General features: G+C 37.3%; 1 protein-coding gene and 1 non-coding gene across 3 annotated transcripts in view; both read left to right on the top strand.

Moving 5' to 3' along the window:
- The window catches only part of ZBED3 (zinc finger BED-type containing 3), a 36,499-nt gene that overhangs the window by 15,196 nt on the left and 2,344 nt on the right, over positions 1-18,959 (top strand). The window contains exons 2-3 of one of the 2 annotated variants that reach the window (XM_044663166.1): positions 6,730-6,835; positions 7,366-8,011. In XM_044663166.1, the coding sequence (XP_044519101.1) occupies positions 7,396-8,011 (616 nt within the window). In that variant the 5' untranslated portion in view covers positions 6,730-6,835; positions 7,366-7,395. Of the gene's footprint in view, positions 1-6,729; positions 6,836-7,365; positions 8,054-18,959 lie in introns of those variants that run through there. The other variant, XM_044663175.1, reaches the window with a different exon arrangement.
- Positions 5,046-5,183, top strand: LOC123232830. Its single transcript, XR_006505328.1, has one exon. It is a non-coding gene; the product is annotated as a small nucleolar RNA SNORA47 (small nucleolar RNA).

Here is an 18,959-nt window from a genome sequence, read left to right as displayed (position 1 = left end):
TATCTCTACGTGTACACAGAAAGTGGAAGCATTGTGGGACGATCAAATATAATTGACTTTGCTACTAGTAGAAGTGCAGTGATTCAGGAAAATCTTGAGAGACTTATGAGAAAGAATGCTATCCACATCAAGAGAAAAAACTGGAAGTAGAACCGCAGAAGGGAAACATATGATTGATCACTAGTTTATATGGATATAGGATTTGGGGTTTTGGTTTTAAAAGATTATTACAAAAACAAATAATATGGAAATAGATATCAAGTGATAACACTTGTATAACCCAGTAGAACTGCTTGTCAGCCCTTAGAGAGGGTGGGGAAGAGAGGAGGAATGGAAAAATATTTTAAAATTTTAATAAAAAAAAAGAATATCTCTACAACAGTTGTGTTAAACTGCACAGTCCCTAAGTTAGACTCCCTACATTGGAAAAGTTACTTAGCTCTCTTTGCTTTGGTTTCCTCATCTGTAAAATGAGCTGGAGAAAGAAATGGCAAATCACTTCATTATTGTTGCCAAGAAAACTCAAAAAAGGAGTGACGAAGAGTTGGACGCGATTGAAAAATGACCAAAACAAAACAAAACATCATCTTGGTTTTTGGTAATCCTAAAACTGTTATAGTTTGCTGAGTAAGCTCAGTGTCTAACAAGCCATATCTGAAGAAAAACTCAGTAGTGTTTATCCTGTGCCAACAGATATTTCTTTGCTGCAGTTCATTTTCCATACTACATATTTATTTTTTTAAAGCAGATGTTTCTTAGGATGAAAGGTGGGGGTTGTTTGTACTCCCGTGCATTCTTATACCTTGCTAGCTATAGCTAAAGAGAACATTTCCTTTTATTTTGTTGCAATAAAAAAAAAGCCATACAGTAAAATCTAATTGCATTCATACACACACACTCTGTTGACATCCTCCTTGTTTGTAAGTTAAAAATCTGTTGGTTTGAGTGACTTTGGGAGTTGTTCCTTTTGATTTCTCCAATCAGTTGCAATATTGTAGCAAGTGGAAATCATCATTATTGTTTTTCCATCAGCACAGTCAGTTGGGCTTGGCTGTTACAGATATCTGTACTTTTTTTTGTTGATGAACAAAGCTCGATTTTATGGGCATTTGTAGGGCTTTTGCTGCTAGAATTTGGCTTGCCCCACATCCCTCTGCAAACATCTCTACATGTGCACACAGGCATAAAGTAACTTGAGCAAGCACAGTTTTTCTTCAGCCAGTGACTCTCAGTCTTCTGTGACGGTATATTTTTATTGCAATGCTTGCTGACTTGACACACTTAGATGCTACTCACTGAAAGTTTGGAATTTTCAGAATGTTTAGTTGGTTTGTGGAACAATAGAATATTTGAAGTCAGACATATGGCTGCCATACCTGTGTGAGATGCAGGAATGAGCTACGGTCTTTGCTTCAGCGATCAAGCAGTTAAGGCTTGTTAGGAAAGCCTATCCCTTCCACCCCAACTCCCACACCATTAAAAAAAATTGTTTCTTCCAAGAAATAAATAGGGTAACTAGGATAAACAATAGTATGCCCTCTCTAGGGAAATTAGATATAGTTTCTCTACTAGATAAAAGTATAGAAACAGCTTACTTTAAGTTGATAATTTGTAATATAATAATAATAATAATAATAATAATAATAATAATAATAATGACTAGCTTAAACTACTTCTTGAAACACTTTTAAATTTAATTTTATTATTTTTCTTTAACATTCTTTTCTTTTAATAGTTCACTTTCTTAAATATAGCTTAAAATTCAACCTGATGTAAAAGGCAGTCTGGATTTATTTATTTTTAAATTTTAAATTTTTTTATGGTTATATATATATATATATTACATAATATATATAACATATATATAATATGAATATTTTTAAATTTTTCCATTACAGGATTCATTTTCTCTCCCTCTCTTCTTCTCTCCTCCCCTCTTCCTGGAGCTGAAATGCCGTTTCACCAGGTTATACATATATTATCACTCAAAACCTATTTCCATATTATTTATTTTTATAATAGAGTAATCTTTTAAAACTATTTTAAAGGGTGTGGGAGTGGGGGTGGAGAGGAAAGACTTCTAATAATTCCCCTTGGGCAGGGAACTAACTGATATATATAATAATACTTCAGCTTTAAGGTTTGCAAAGTACCTTGTAAATATTTCATTTGATAGTCACATTATTATCTCCATTTTGCAGATGAGGAAACTGGGATAGAGTTCAAGTGACTTCCTCAGGATCACAGAGCTAGTATCTGGAGTTACATTTGAACTCAGGTTATTTAAAAATATTCAGAGGATTGTTTTGTTTAATCCTAGTACATTAAAAAGGACTTGGGTTTGCCAACAAATATTTTCCACTAGATTTTTTAGAATACCTCTATTGCATAAAGGTATAAACTTGAAACCCTGTATGAATTATGCACATATATTAAACTACTGTGTGCAGTGTATTTGTGGCAGCTGTTTACAAATTTTCATCAATTTTGATTGGAAGGTACTTCTTAGGTCAAGTCCAACCTGAACAAGGACTGGCCTTATATCAACCATAACAAATGGTTCTGCAACATTTGCTTGGAAAAGCATCAATCTACCACCTATTCATCCATTCTGGGAAAGCTCTAATTATTCTCTCAAAATAGAAATCCAGAAGAAAACATATGATTTATCATTTGTTTATATGGGCATATGATTTGGGGTTTTGGTTTTAAAAGATCACTTTATTACAAAAATGAATAATATGGAAATAGGATTTGAGTGATAATATATGCATAACCCAGTGAAATTGCTTATCAGCCTCAGGAGGTGCGAGGGAAGAGGGGAGGGAAAAAAGAAGAATTGTGTAACCATGGAAAGATTTTTTTAATTAAAAAAAACTTTTAAATAAAAAAAAAAGAGGGCTAATTATTCTCCCAAATTTGCCTCTTGCCAGTTTCTACTCATTACTTCTAGCTTGTCCCTTTGGCACCAAGGTGAGTCTCAGCCCTATTCCAAATGAAGTATCCCAATAAATGATATTAATAATGGAACTTAAGTCAAATTTAATAAGTATTTATGAAGTACCTACTATGTGCTGGGGACTATGCTAAGCACTTGGGATACATAGAAAGGCCAGAAGTCTCATATGATGGTTTGAGGGTATCCCTAATTTATTAGTCACCTATATTTCACAGTTTTTATCTAGATAATTTTACAAGATTTCCTTATATATGCATTTGTCATTGAGAAGGTATGGCTGATGGATGTATCCCACATATAATTATTTTATCTAATTCTATAAAATAGCCCATTGGTATTGCATTAATCCATAAATTAATTTAGGATTGCCATTTTTATTCTTACTTGCATAACTATATCAACATATTTAATTAGGCCACTGTCCTTTTCGAGAAGAGAAGCTAGCAAATTAATGGACTGGGATTTCATTTACACTTCTTTTGTCAAGGATAATTATTTGTTTTAAGCAAGTTGGTCAGTCTTGATTAAGGTCATTAGTGTCTGTGATTAAATAAAATCATTTTAAATCTTTTTGCAAGTCATTCTGATTTTCACAGCGTTTTATGGTTCACATCTGGAACCCAAGCTCAGCTGAGACTTAAAAGGGCTAATTTTGTAACCGAGGTACAAGGTTTTAAACTAACAGATAATTAGTGTTACTATTGTAAGCTTAAACAGAATTCTAGTTTATGAATGTCTCTTTCTTACTAAGGGTATTAGCTGGGTGTCTGGTCTTTAGCCTAATAATAAAAATGACAATAATTTGCATTGACATAGAACTTTAAAGTACAAAGTGCTTTTATGCTTTATCTTCACACTGCACATATGTACTACTCTACCATTTGGTATGTGCCTTTCTCAATAGTTTGTCAAGGCTCTGCAATGACAGTTTATTCTCTGCTTCTTGTATTCTTCTGCTTTTGAGAATTCAGTCTGTCTTTAAGTAAAGAAAGTCACATCAAAGGAAATTGTTGTTTTCTGTGTGTGTTTTAACCACCTAGAAATAATTAGAAGAATAGAAATTTTGTATGAACTTGAAATACAGAGTAATATGGCTTCTTATAATGTACAGAAACCTTTTTATATCATCTTTATTTACCAAAATACCTCCCCCCCCCCCTCCCCACTGGAGAGCCATCCTTCATAACCAAAAAATGGAAAAGATTTAAAAAATAATTCAGCAGAACTAATGAGCACAAGAAATATATGATGTTATATGGAATGTTCCATACCCATATTATTCCATCAAATATAGGAGGAATATACTTTCTTAACTTTTCTTTGGATTGTGTAATTAGAATCTTGTGCCCTTGGACTTCATCTCCCAGAATCCTTTTCCTTTTGTCCCCACGTTACGTCCTTACATGTTGTACATAAAAGTTTCTCTGCCCTCTCTCTCTCCTCTCCTGCTTGGGTAGACCAGGAAACTCCTCTTTAGTCAGGCTGTTTTATTCCTTTGCTTCAAGTGATTATTAATAAATTTTATAAAAACATAATACTTGGAGTATTGGATATTAATTTTTAATATTATAGGGGCCAGCCATTGGACACCATCATTTTGCGTTTTATAGATAGTCTGGTGAAGCCAAAGACCTCTTCTCAGAAGAATAATGGTTACTTCATCCATAATTAAAGGAAATATTAAATTTCAGTTATATGTTAATAAAAATGTGATCCCCCCCCCCCCCAGTCCAGGTTTTTGTTGTTGTTCAATCCTTTTAGTCGCGTCTGACTCTTTGTGACTCCATTTGGGAATTTCTTGGCAAAAATACTGGAGTGGTTTGCCATTTCCTTCTCCAGCTCATTTTCCAGATGAGGAAACTGAGTCACAGGGTCATGTGACTTGCCTAGGGTCACCCAGCTAATAAGTGTCTGAGGTCAGATTTGAACTTAAGAAGAGCTCAACTCCATCCACCATGCCACCTAGCGGACAATTCAGGCTTACAGACCCCTTAAAGATCTCTCCCTGCACCCTTAGTTAAGAACCTCTGCTTTAGAGAATTGCATTCTTCCTGATCTAGAGCCAGAGACATAATACACATGTTCTTGGAGGACAGAGAAGGTAAGGCAGTTGTGTTCCGTGCTGCCCTCTACTGGTTATTGCCTCCGACAGCAAAGTGATGCCAGAAACATTTGCTTTTCTCTTCTTTCCTCCATGGAAGGGAATGAGCAATGCTTCCCTTGCAGACAAGTCTCAGGATTCTGTTTCCAACTAGGCTAAAGAGCTCTTTTGACAAGCCTTAAAGCATTAAGTGGTATGAGCTGTCCTTGGGCTTCCACACTTTCCAGGTACTTGTTAGTGGAAATCTGTGCTCTAAAATAGAAACTTATTTCCAAGGAATGAAGATTTACAGCAGAGAGATGCCCTTCTCCTCCAGGGAGAATTACCTTGGTGCTTTGGTGCTTAACTTGGAGATAGACCTGGATTAACTCTTCCATTGATGCTTTCTTCAGAATTACTTTTATGTACTTATACTTTTTCTAGAGGTATTTGGGGCATAGGATACAGGGTTTTTCTTGGAGACCAGGATGCTCCCGATTCAGGGACTGCCTCCCATGTGTGATTCTAAACAAGTCACTTAATTTCTCAGAGCTTTAGGCAGCTCTCTAAGGCTATATCTTGCAGAGAAGGTGCCAACCTGCATTCATAATCAGAGCTTCCTTTCTAGGAGCTCCTGATCAATGAAATCTGAGGCTCAGACTCTACTTCTATCCCTATAATTAATTTATTTTATGGTTGGTTTGGTTTTTTAGAAACTCAAAGGTCTTATCTATTCTTTTTTTCTTTTTTTTAATTTTTAAAATTTTTTAAGAATATTTTTTCCATGAAAAACAACTGCTTGAACACATGGGCTGATGGGGATATTATTGAAACAATACAATAGTACATGATCATATTCATATACCCCAACTTAACCATTTCCTGATTGATGGGCATCCCCTTAGTTTCCAAGTCTTTGCTATTACCAAAAAAAGCTGCTATAAATATCTTTGTGCATATGGACCTGTTTCTTCTTCTTTTAGATCTCTTTTTTAAAAATTACTTAATTTTTTCAACTACATGTAGAAATAGTTTTTTATATGGCACCATTTAATTTTATTTTTTGTGTTCTTTTTATTTTTTTTAGAATATTTTTCCATGGTTAGATGATTCATGTTCTTTCCCTCCCCACAAAACCCCACCACTACCCTCCCTGTAGCTGATGCGCAATTCCACTGGGTTTTACATGTATCATTGATCAAGACCTATTTCCATATTATTGATAGTTGCACTGTGGGGTGGTCGTTTAGTCCCTTTCCTGGTTTAGCTGCTTTACAGCTGGCATCTCTCCTCCAGCCTTGCAAGAAATCATCTGCAAGGCTTTGGGAAGAATAAAAAATAACTCCTCATAAAAATGGAACCCCCTGATTGAGAGAAGGAAAACACTTTGTTCCAAAGCAGCAAAACTTGCTGCCTTTGAGCCCTGGTATAAAAATATTGAAAAGTTTTCTAAATATCCTATAAAGTTTTCCCCTCCTTATCTTAGATATATGCCATTGTATGGAGGTGTAAGTTGGGAAGTCTAGAAATAAAAGAAACTAATTGGGGTTCTAGGGAATGGAGAGAGGAAAGAGCAAGTCATAAGTTCTCTTGATATTTAATTAAGGAAGTCAGAGATTTTAAAAGTCCTTCTACTTTTAACCTCAAAATTGCTATGTAAATTCCTTTTTTTCTGTTCCTTCCTTCATAGGCATGATGATGAACCAGTTAACGAGTAGAAAAGGCTCCTGGAATTGGTTTCATTGAATTTGAGATATTTTACATGGATATCTATCCTAAAGATATGTTCTGACTAGGTGAGAATCTTTGTTTTTATTTCCTTTAAAGAGTGATTGAATAGCTATCTATCTATTCAGGGGATGGCAGGAGTATCTTGGAAAAAACAAAGATGTTTTTGGGGGAGTGTTTTTTTTTAAACTACACTGCCTAGGATACCTGCTAGAGGCTTGAGGCAAGAAAAAAAACCTAACACAATTTTCTAGTGCTAGAAAATTTTCTATATTTTTTCATAAAGCTGGCCCCTAAATTGGAGTTCATCAGTCTCATCTTTTATCAGTATCTGTCCTCTGAAGTGACTGTTAGCAATAAAAATATAGTTAGATCTAAATAATTTGGTATAAAAATATTGACTTAAATTTTCTATTAAAAATTTAGTACAAAAATCTTTGATATATAAATATCAAAAGAGAAACCTCAAATATCTAATTTTGAGAAGGCTCTCTCTATATGGTTTCCTTCAGGGAAGAATGATTGTAGCAATTGTGATTTTAAGGTTTGAGGCAACATTCATTTTAACTCTTTTTTTTCCCCTCCTCTTGATGTAAAGGGCCTGGAACAAAGATTAAGGTGAAAAAAAATGGAAGAAGGTGGCTCATATATTGACACCCTCAGAAGCGTGGCCCCTGCAGCCCAAGGCCGGGGAATGAGATACTCGGAAGCTTGGGAATACTTTCACCTAACCTTAGCCCGCTCTGGTCTCCCTGCCAGTCAGTATGCCACCTGTAGGCTATGTGGAAAGCAAGTGAGCCGGGGTCCGGGCTTTAACGTTGGAACCACAGCTCTGTGGAAGCATCTGAAGAGTATGCATAAGCAAGAACTGGAAAAGAGTGGGCACCGACAGACTGGCCCTCACCCAGAAGCACCTCCTTCTCTTCCACCCTCTTCACCCGGGGTAGAGGGTGACTGGGGGCGCCTGATGGAACAGATGGGAGCACTGGCTTTACGGGCCAGCCAGCGGGAAAGGGAACTGGAGAAAAGAGAGAAGGCAGTGGAGAGGAGAGAAAGAGTTCTAGAATTGAGGAAAAGGGCCATTGAAGAGGAGGAGAAGGATTTAGCTGAGAAGAGGCAGGAGCTTCAGGCTGAAAAGGAAGGGCTGCAAGCTCGGCTCCTGGAAGTATGCCAGAGAGAAAATGCTTTGGCCCTGGCTACTGCCCCTCTGTCCACCCCCATCAAAGAGGAACAAGAGGATCATGGTGAGAGTTACTTAATAACCAAAGTCCTTTTCTAGACTAAAGACTTTCGGCAAAGCAGAGTCCCCCGTGTTTTCTTCTTGCTTGCTGCTTAGATGGTGTTGGGAGTCAATTAGTTGCCGCTGACTCTTCGTGACCCCATTTGGGGTTTTCTTGGCAGATACTGGAATGGTTTGTCATTTTCTTTTCATTTTACAGATGAGGAAACTTCAGGCCCAGCACTCTATTGCTGTGACCCCTAGCTTCCCAATTTTAGGAGGCGGTCATCTTTAAATTTCAGTACCTACAACCTTTCTTATTGTTGATCTGAGATACAGAGAGAATGCCATTCTCTGCCCCTTTAGAGCATCTCTTCACCATGACCACACTCTCTAAGCATCTGCACCACACAGGATGTGTGGATTTCACTTCTCAGTATCTTCCCCAGGGAGTCAGCCTTCCCCATCCTCGCCACCCTTCCACTTGTCTTCTTCTTCAGTTAGAGTTGAAACTCCTTGAGGACCAGGATACTGTATTTGCTTGCTCATGTATGTATCCCCAGTGCTTAGCACACTGTCTGACATTATTGTAAACACTCAGTAAATGCTTTATGGAGGTTACAGGTTTGGAACACAGTGAAACCTCCTTGTGTCAGTGTGCTTTAAGAAAAACTGAATGCTGGGAGAACTACATCCCCCAGGATGCCTTGTCCCTTCCAGGGTTCCTGCCCTCCTACTTCCTGCCATGGGATTGGTCTATAAGTGGACCAATCCCATGCTAGGGAAGGGCTTTTGAATTGGACTTGGGACTGAGGAGCTTGTGGGAGTGAAGGTATTTTTTTTTATTATTAAAGACCCTTTTCTGTTGACTTTCCTCTGCTTTTCTTCTTCTTCTTCTTTTTAAATCATTACATGTACATTTGAGCTGGAACCAAGGAACATCAGTAACAGAATGGGAATTCTGCTGGCCATTCTGAACTCAGAATACCAGTCTTACATGATGCAGATTCAACTAGCCCTGAATGACCCTGGAAGCCACCATGCCTAACTACAGATACTTTTTTCTCACTAAATGCCTATCTACAGATGATCAAATCAGTCCTGTAAAGCAAGAGCCAGTTGATAAGTGGGAAAAATATATGTGAACAGACAATTTTTGGATGAAGAAATCAAAGCTATATATAGGCATATGAAAAAAATTGCCCTAAATCAGTACTGATCAGAGAAATACAGCTCAAAGCAACTCATGAGGTATCACCTCACAACTCTCAGACTGGTTAAAATGACAAAAGGTCAAAAGGATGACTACTAGAGGGGATGTGGAAAAATGGGGACACTGATACACTGTTGGTAGAACTGTGAACTGTTCCAGCTGTTTGGTACAGTAGTTTAAAATTACACCCATAAAATTGTGTATACTCTTAGATCCAGCAGTATCATTACTGGGTCTGTTTCCAAACAAGATCAGGGAAAAAGGAAAAGAATTCATATGATCCAGAATATTTATAGCCGCTCTCTTTGTGGTGGCAAATTGAGAGGATGCTCATCATTTGGAGAATGGCTAAACAAATTGTGGTGTATGACTGTGATGACTACATCATAAAAAGCAATGAGCAGGCTAATTAAAAAAAAAACTTGGAAAGAATTATACAAGATAATGAATGGTGAAATGAGTACAACCAAGAGAACATTCTACAGAGCTATAGAATTAATGCTGGAAGAATAAACTGTGTTATGTTCCAGAAAGGGAACTGAAAGGTGGAAACCTGAAAGTCTTCATTTTTATGAACATGTTGGTCTCAAGGACAATGCCTTCTGTGATGAAGGAGGATGGGGAAGGGTTGGGACACTTGTGGATGGGATTTATTATGTGGATATGCAGAAAAGTAAGCTAAACATATGAGAAACCTGTATTTTCATTTATGTACAATCTTCTCTTTGCAATGGAAATACTTGTTTTATTTGGTTTGTAAAATTTGAAAAAATAATTTAAAAAAGAGCAGAAAAAAAAGCAAGGTCCTAGATAAAAGTTGTAGTATTTTTGCTTTGCTTCTAGATTAGACGCCCAGGAGACACCTTTGGCTGGTGTCCTTTGTCTGTGGACCCTTATCCTTCCAGTCCTTTGACACCCACTTCTGGTTTTATTTGCCAACCCATTGTGAGCCCTTTCAGGAATGCTTTGGCTAGCACCCTAGAATACCTCGCCTTCTGATCTTTCACACTATTAATCTTTCCTAGTCCTTTCACACTATTAAACATTTCCTAGTCCTCCACCTTCCGTTTTCTTTATTTTCTTTTAGCTCCTCCTGGGCTGCCAAAATCTGTTTGAGAATATCACTAAAAGGAGACCAATACAAATTCTTACTCACAAAGCCTACCAAAGACTTCATTGCTCCTCAGTAATCCTTTTATTTATCTTTTATTTACTTTTAAATTATTAAGTCCCCTGTAAAGCCACTTTTCACCTACCTCTTAAGCCCCAATCTCACTCCTACCCCAGTCTTGTACCTCACTTTTGGCACAGGACCGCTTCCAACTTTACTGGGGAGAATAAGACTATCAAGTGTGAGTTCCTCCAGCATCTTTATTCATTCTTTCCTTCCTCTGTCAAAGAAATTACTCGATTTAGAAGCATTTATTAAATGGCCAACTATGTGTTAAATACTGGGGTTATGAAGACAAAAATAAAACACTCTGCCTTCAGAGGGCTTATATTCTACCAGGAAGAAATGTGTTCCTCCTATCCCAAAACTAACCTGTGATTTTGGTCTCTTCCCCCCCACCCCCATTTTCCAAGAACTAAAAAATAATTTCTTTCCTTTCTCACATTTCAATCTTTTTAAATCAACTCTTCCCTTTAATTTACAAAATGCATTTAATTCTTCTCTGTACCAAAGAAAATTCTTAAGTCTAGTAATTGTTCCAGGCAATCTGATATAGTCTATTAAACCCTTTCTCAGGATATTATTTTTGAATACATGAGGTTGCAAAGCAAACCAATATATTGGAAGATAGTTATCAAAATCTGAAAAAAAAATTTGTGGACCTCTGATGGAGATCCTCTGGCCTAGATGATCTCTTCCACCTCTAAGGCTTATGACTCTAGGCCAAGAACCATCCCACCTAAGGCCAGATTAGCTTCTAGATTGTGATTTGTTTGGTTGTAGCAGCACATGAGAACTGAAAACTATGGGGATGGAAGGAAGGCCAATTTTCCAAGTTCTGAAGACTTATAGGACTGAAATACACACATGTTATTTAGGGGAGATTTTAATTTGATACAAACCTGACAGTTTTTCCAAAATAGTTTTCATATATCAGAAAATTACTTTCAATAATAAATTTTAAAAGCTCTTATAAACAAATCCAAGAAAAATATAATAAATCATAAACATTTTCTACCTGTCCACTCTACTGTTCTGAAGACTCCATCCTTTTCTACTGATGATGGAATGCTAATGTTTATACCTTTACAGTCTGTCTCCAGTCTACCTCTTCAGTCTTATTATCTAGCAAATGGTTGTTATAAGTTCTTACCAAATCCTGTTTTAAGTTTGATTTTGAATATATAATTCATTTAATATATATCACATATATATTAAGTAATATAATACTGTAAGTCTTTTAAGTTTAACATGTTTCATTTATGTAAGACTAAATTGTCTCATCTCTAATTCATATTATACATTAAGTGCCTTTTTACTTTTTTTGGAGGGAAAACCTAGATGTGAGCCATAATTGAATTTACTGTTAAGAATAATCCTCCCTCAGGTTGTTGGGACAGTGATTGAGCCAGTGAGGGTGAACCTATCCATCTTATTAGAGGGCAGGCTGTCCAGGACTGACCCTGTCCCTAGTGCATGCCTGGATAGAAAGGTACAGAATGTGGCCTGAGCACTTATTCCAGCCCATGTTAGATATTCATGGTTTGTATATAACTTCTATATATATACTGTACATGTTGTTTCCCTCTATGGCAATGATTCCCAAAGTGGGCGCTACTGCCCCCTGGTGGGTGCTGCAGTGATCCAGGGAGTGGTGATGGCCACAGGTGCATTTATCTTTCCTGTTAATTGCTATTAAAATTTAAAAAAATTAATTTCCAGGGGGCTAAGTAATATTTTTTCTGGAAAAGGGGCAGTAGGCCAAAAAAAGTTTGGGAACCACTGCTCTATAAAACATAAGCTTATTAAGAGCAAGGATGGTGTATTTTTATTTTTATATAGTGTGAGATTAAAAATTAATGGCCAAATACTCCAAGTATTATATTTAATGAGATTTATTTATAATAACTTGAAGTGAGGGAAGAAAAACCTCAGAAAAGAAAGCCTGCTCACCCAGACACACATGTGGGGGAAAAAGAGAGAGAAGGTGGGGTTACCCACAACTATATGGAAGCAACGTTACGCACGCAACTTGGGGATGAAAAGGAAAGGGGTGCTGGGTAATGTAGTCCAAGGGTTCAAGATTTTCTAATTCTACAGTAGTTAGAAGGCAGGAGATTTGCAAAAGACTATATATGAGGGCTACATAGAGATGAGTTTCATATACAACCCTTTCCTATTTTATAATGTATATAGAAATGCCATTTTAGACAAAGAAGAGAAGGAAAAGAAGGCTGTTGAGGCAACTTAAAATGCAGAGGATAAAATAAAGGCAGAAAGAAGCACTGAAAAGTAGGACAGCATTGAAAGTTACAGGTTGAGATTACACTTCAAAAAGAAAAGCCAGCTGGACAAGATAAAGAGCTGAAGTTTCCTAGATAATTCCCCCTTCCTCCAACTCAACCATCCCATGTATGTGGAAATACTTTAATTTCAGAATAAAAGTAAACTTTGGCAAACAAATGCTTGTTTTGTTTGGTATTTGCTAATTTCTGAATAAAAAAAAAAAGTAAATGGGCTGTGGAAAGCCAGACTCAGTGAGGGGTCTTGTTTCTGATTCTACCAGTGGCTACTATCTGAGCTCTCCCTGTCACAAAAGGAATTATCAACCCCTTTCAAGTGAGGCAGTAACTTTTCCAAAGCCTGGCCAGGTGGGTGAGCTCCCTTCTCTTTAACTTCCCAATAACACTGCATTTTGCTAGGTTGCCTATATAATTAGGTTCCCCCAAAATTTTTATTAAATTGTATTAAAATTTGTTATAAAAAGTAAGTAATCTGAGTGGGTCTCGAATGCAATTTGGGTGTGAGGAAGGATAAAAGGGGATATAGGTGATTATAAGGTGATTGGAGGAGGAAAGAAGGTAAGGGAAGGTATATAGGAGATAAAGGAAATGGGTTATGTAGGAGAGGGCAGCTCAAACAGGTTTATTCCCAGAGGCTTGAGACAGAGGATACAAGGAGGAAATTAAGGCCAGTAGTAAATATTTAGGTTTTGGCTGGAGGGTTTCTCTTGTTAGTTTCTAAAGTCTCTTGAGGGAGGAGTCAAGAGGGCCCCTCCCTGCCAGTCAAACTGATGGCTGGAGGAAGTCTCGGGTAGGTACTTCCTGCCAAGATGGATGCCCCCAGTTCTCTCAAGAAATAAAAGAAAATGATTCTTCCCTCTTTAGCCCTTGCCTCAATTTTCGATACAACGATTCACCAGAGGCTTGAATAGGTAACAAGGGGATTTATTAATACCAGGGTCAGTCAGAAGGGGAGAAGGGTTTAGGATTTTCTAATGGCTGCTAGGGAGAGGGGTGATGGTGGGGGATGGGCTGCAGGAGAGGTTTAGACTGAGAGAGAGCCTGCTCTCCCAGTCAGGAGATTTGACTGCCTTTTAAGTAAAGTCCTTATTGAATCACTAAAACTAGGGGTAACTTATTTGAGGATATTCTACTTGTCTATAGAAATTAAAATCCACAATGTTCAATCACCAAACCCTCACTTCCACCTAGGACCCACAGGAAATTCAGGGGAAGGGGAGGGATATGTATGGAGAGATCAGGGAGAGGTCCAGAGAAATGAGATAGGTTTAAATTTCCCCAAGACAAGATAAATACAGGCCAAGGCCGAAGCAATTAGGTCAAAGCCAAGCTGAAAGGCCTAAGCCAACAGGCTAAGCAAAAGCAAAAGCCTCCAGCCATAGCAAAAGCCAGAAGGCAAAAGCCATGTCAATTGGAACTTCACCTCTATTTATAGCTTCAAGCCCTAACTGACTTTCTGAAGATTCTAAGATGTTTAACTGACTTTTTGTGACCATTAGAAATTACAGAAGCAAAAAGTTTCTGTTAGCCACCTTGCATTACAATCTGCTCATTTTTTTTTTGTAAAATTTGCACCTTGCAACGTTTTCTGGTTGCTAAGATCTAAGGGGTTACTACTCTTATTCTAAGCTAAATTATAACTATGCTCTTATCCCTATCTAAGTTTTGTAAAATAATAAAAAGGGTTGCTTACTCCTAAACTATGCTAAGACTAGTCTAAGTTAAAAGTAATATGGGTTATGGGAAAGGCATAGGAAAGGAATAGGGTTTCAGTTTTGCAAAAATTTTTGAACAGAAAGGAAAAGCAGATTAAATGCAAACATTCACAAACAGTCTTAAAGTTAACATTTGCTAACTAAAACAAAGTAATAAATTCTATCTATATACCTATCTAATTTCATGAATTAACAACAAAGTATTTAAGAAAAATTTCTGCAATCTAAGTTTCTAAATTCTAATTCACTTTCTAAAGTGAGTATATGAACATGTTAGTACACTCATGCCTATGTTAGAAACATTAGTAAGAATAAGTAAGACTAATATTCTTTGTAAGTCTTTTGGTCAAACTATAGACTTAAGCTATGTACAGTATTTACAAAGAAAGTTTAGAAAATTCTGTCCCTGTTCTAACTTATCAAGTTAACTAACTGTCCCTGTGTGTTAGTAAAACTTATTGCTAAGGGTTAGTAAGCAAACATTTACATATTTAGATTATTTACAAGAAATGTCAGGTCATTTGAGTAGAAGGTGTCTGAACCAAAGTAAGAGGAAAACTCTGTGCTAAGGCAGACAAATTCTTCTCCCTTAAGTGTAAGTTTGCAAGTGGTAGGATGAGGGAAAGGGTGAAAATAAGAGAAAAAAAGGTTTTTTAAGTCTAAGTGGTATCCAGATGGGTCTATGGAACCCTCTCAGATGAGGTCGGAAAAGCAATCAGAAAAATCAACCTTTGACCTTACAAAGTTGGCTATTTGGTTATACAGTCAAAGCATTGTAATAGCAAATCAGGATCAAGTAATTGGCCCTGGGTAAAGCTCTTCCAGATAAAAAGCCTAGTGAAATACCACATAATCTCATGCATAAGCAGGTTATTTCAACTTCTGTTTGATCTCTGCTCCAAGTCACTCCCCATTCTGGTCTAGCTTCAATTCAGCTACCAATAGGATCTTCTGAAAGTGCCCATCACCCTGCTACTCCTCTCCAGTGGCTCCCTATTCCCCCCAGGAACAAATATCTTATCTTCTGTTTGGGTTTTAAAGCCCTTCATAACCTGGCCCCCTTCCCATCTTTCCAGGCTGCTGCTTTACTCCCCTCCACAACCAATATGATCCAATGTGACACCGGTCTTCCTGAGGTTCCTCAAACGGGTTTCTCCATCCCACTCTGTGCTCCATGTCTAGGATGCTTTCCCTCTTCATTTCTTTTTTTGTTTTGTTTTGTTTTTGTTTTTTTAGGGTTAATATTATTTTTTTAAATATTTATTTTTTAGAAAATAAATGGTTACATGATTCATGCTCTTACTTTCCCCTTCACCCCCCGACCTCCCACTCCCCCCCACCCTCATAGCTGCTGCACATTTCCACTAGTTTTAACATGTGTCATTGATCAAGACCTACTTCCAAATTGTTGATAGTTGCATTGGTGTGGTAGTTTCGAGTCTACATCCTCAATCATGTCCGCCTCAACCCTTGTTCAAGCAGTTGTTTTTCTTCTATTTCCACTCCCGCAATTCTTCCTCTGAATGTAGGTAGTGTTCTTTACCATAAATCCCTCAGAATTCCCTCTTCATTTCTGTAGCTTCATGGATTCCTTCAAGTCTCACCTTTTGCAGGGTCTCCCCTTCCTCAATGTGAGTTTGTACCTTACTTCTCAGGTAAATTCCAGTTTACCTAATATCTATCTCATTTGTACCAACATATTTATTTGTTATCTCCCCTGATAGAATGTGAGCTCCTTGAGAGCAGGGACTAATTTTTTCCCTTTTTTGGTGGGGTTGGAGATTCCACAGTGCTTTACTTCCTGGCATGTAATAAGCATTTAATGCTTGTTGACTGACCACATGAACAAGTAGGTCACCCTAGGATAAAGCTCTCCCACTAGCAATAGTCTGTCTACCAAGCCAGGAGGCATTACAGGGCATCACTGAAGGGAATGTATCCATTCTCTAGTACACATGGCAGAACTCTTGTATCCCTATCAGCATTATCTTCTTCACAATCATTCTGGATGTTCTAGAAGTCATTGCATGCTCCAAATACACTTACAGTTCCTTTGCAGAAATAGCCTTCACAACTGTGACTCACATTACTAGGCATGTTCTCAGGGGTAGCATTTAATCTTTTGGAAGGAGCCAAATGACATTTGGAGGCAAGTCTGGTGAATGAGATGGGAGAAATAATTCCATCTGAGGTGGGTTTTTTCCTCCCTTTTACAAAGGTGACTATAAAGCAATGAGACTGATTTTTTTTTTTTTTTGGCCACTCATAAAGTCACTCTGATAATGCTGATAAGTAAAGGTACCATGGTCATTTTAGAGATTAAAAGCCCATTTTTAGTGAGTTAATGGTGTGAATGTATGCAGACAGTATTGGGGGTAATTGCATATTTAAATACTATTAAATATTTCTTTTTATGAAAGCTTGATTATGATATTCTCTGAAAGCTGATTTCATATTATTAAAGTAGTCTTTAAACCATAACATAAAATGCTAATGAAAGCTTTATTATTTCAGTATATAGTCTCCTGTGACTTTGATCAAGATAAGTAATGATCAGGTGAATGACTTGGCAACCTTCCTGGCCTCAGAAGTCTTTTTATAGAATAAGATATTAAGTAAAACTTTGCCACGTGTTAAAATACACTTGATAATAGTCCAACAGTTTCCCCAAATCATCTTCTGCTTCCTTGCCAATGAAATATCAGGGCATTTTAATGGAAATGAGAAAATACAGCTTTTTTTTTTTAAACCCTTCACTTCTGTGTATTGGCTCCTAGGTGGAAGAGTGGTAAGGGTGGGCAATGGGGGTCAAGTGACTTGCCCAGGGTCACACAGCTGGGAAGTGGCTGAGGCCTGATTTGAACCTAGGACCTCCCGTCTCTAGGTCTGACTCTCAATCCACTGAGCTACCCAGCTGCCCCCCACCTTTTTTTTTTCTTTAATACTCAAGATCTGCAGGAATTTTTGCAAAGTCAATAGTCTTTACTTCATCAGCACAATATCTACATTTAAATTCTCTTCTTCCCTCTAGAGGGATTTCTTGACTTATACTGATCAGTTTAAGCGTACAATTTGACCATATTTGAGATTTATATTATTCTGCATGCTAATATTGTGTTGTCTGAATTTAAGAATTATGGAGCTAAAATTTTTTGAGCGTGCAGCGATTGATTTATCACCAACCAGTTATATAAGAATATTCAAATAAATAGAAGTCTCAATAGTTTTACTCTTTTATCAACATCGCACTTGTTCAGTTACGTTTTTGATCCAAACCCATTCCTGCCGAGGCCACAGCTAAAATCAAGTCCCATAAGCAGCTCCAGAGGTTCTTCTCTCTATAGGTCTGAAAGTATGACCCTAGAAATGTGAAGGCCTAGAAAAATTGGAAGCAGGGGTAAGAGGATGTGAGTGGAGTTCTTTACCTTCTTTTGGGTTGCTGGTTTCCTAGACCAGTGAGAGCAAACAAACTCAAAGAGAACTACAGCTATATGTTGACTTTGATTGTTATATTGTATTTTTACTGTTAAACATTTCTCAATTACATTTTAATCTGGGTTGAGCCACATTTTGGGGACTTTGGGGGATGCACCCTGGGTTGCAAGTTTGACCCTTGTCAGAGACCTTGAAGACAGCTGGAGTTGCTTTATCTTTAGCACATAATTTTGGTTTTGCAGAGGTTTGAGAAGCTGTAAGGATCAGAGGAAATGCAGTCTTCCATCTTGTTGGTCACGTGTCCTAGAAGTGCCCTCAATGCGTGACACTCGGCGTGACTCATTTTTAATTCTATAGAGGAAGTCATATTCCATGCCTTGCTGCCATATAGCAACACTGACAAAATGTTAATAACACAAAGAAAAACCTTTGCTTTCATAGGAAGTTTCAGGTCAGAAAAGGAGCTTTTCAATTTCCTAAAGGCAATCCTACCTGTGCTTTTCCTCCTATTCAACTGAAGGCCCTCTGTTTGCCCATCTGAACTGTTGGCCATAGATATAAATACTGATGACTAAGCTCTATGGGGAATCTACCAAAATGCTACTGGTGAAAGTCTTTTGACCTCATATTTATTAGTTTTAAATAAAATTATTTTAATAAAAATTTAATAAAAAATAATGAAATTAAAATCCTTACCTTCCATTTTAGAATCAATACGAAGTACTGGTTCCAAGGTAGAAAAGCAGTAAGGGCTGAGCAATGGGGGTTAAGTGCAGGGTCACACAGCTAGGAAGTCTCTGAACCCAGGACCTCTCTCTAGGCCTGGCTCTCAATACACTGAGCCACCTAGTTGCCTCTAAATCTAATCATCAAAGATTGTCTTCCCTTTTTTTTTCTTTTACAATTAAGATTTTATTAGTTCTTGTTTGTCATCAGCACACAGACACTATGAACAATTTGTACATTTAAAAAATGTTAGAAAAATCTAAAAATTATGTAGTTATAATCTTTTTCTAAATAGTCCAGTGGCTTTTATAGTTTAAATTGGGAAGAAATGCTCCCTAAAAAGAGGTTATCAAGTACTAGTATCCTGAATATGGATGAGACATTGGGTTTTTCATAAAGCAAAGTTTCAC

This window comes from Gracilinanus agilis, chromosome 1 (assembly GCF_016433145.1).
Source record: "Gracilinanus agilis isolate LMUSP501 chromosome 1, AgileGrace, whole genome shotgun sequence".
NCBI lineage: Eukaryota > Metazoa > Chordata > Mammalia > Didelphimorphia > Didelphidae > Gracilinanus > Gracilinanus agilis.
The sequence above is the reverse complement of the archived record's forward strand: the minus strand, read 5'-3'. Positions and strand labels throughout refer to the sequence as shown.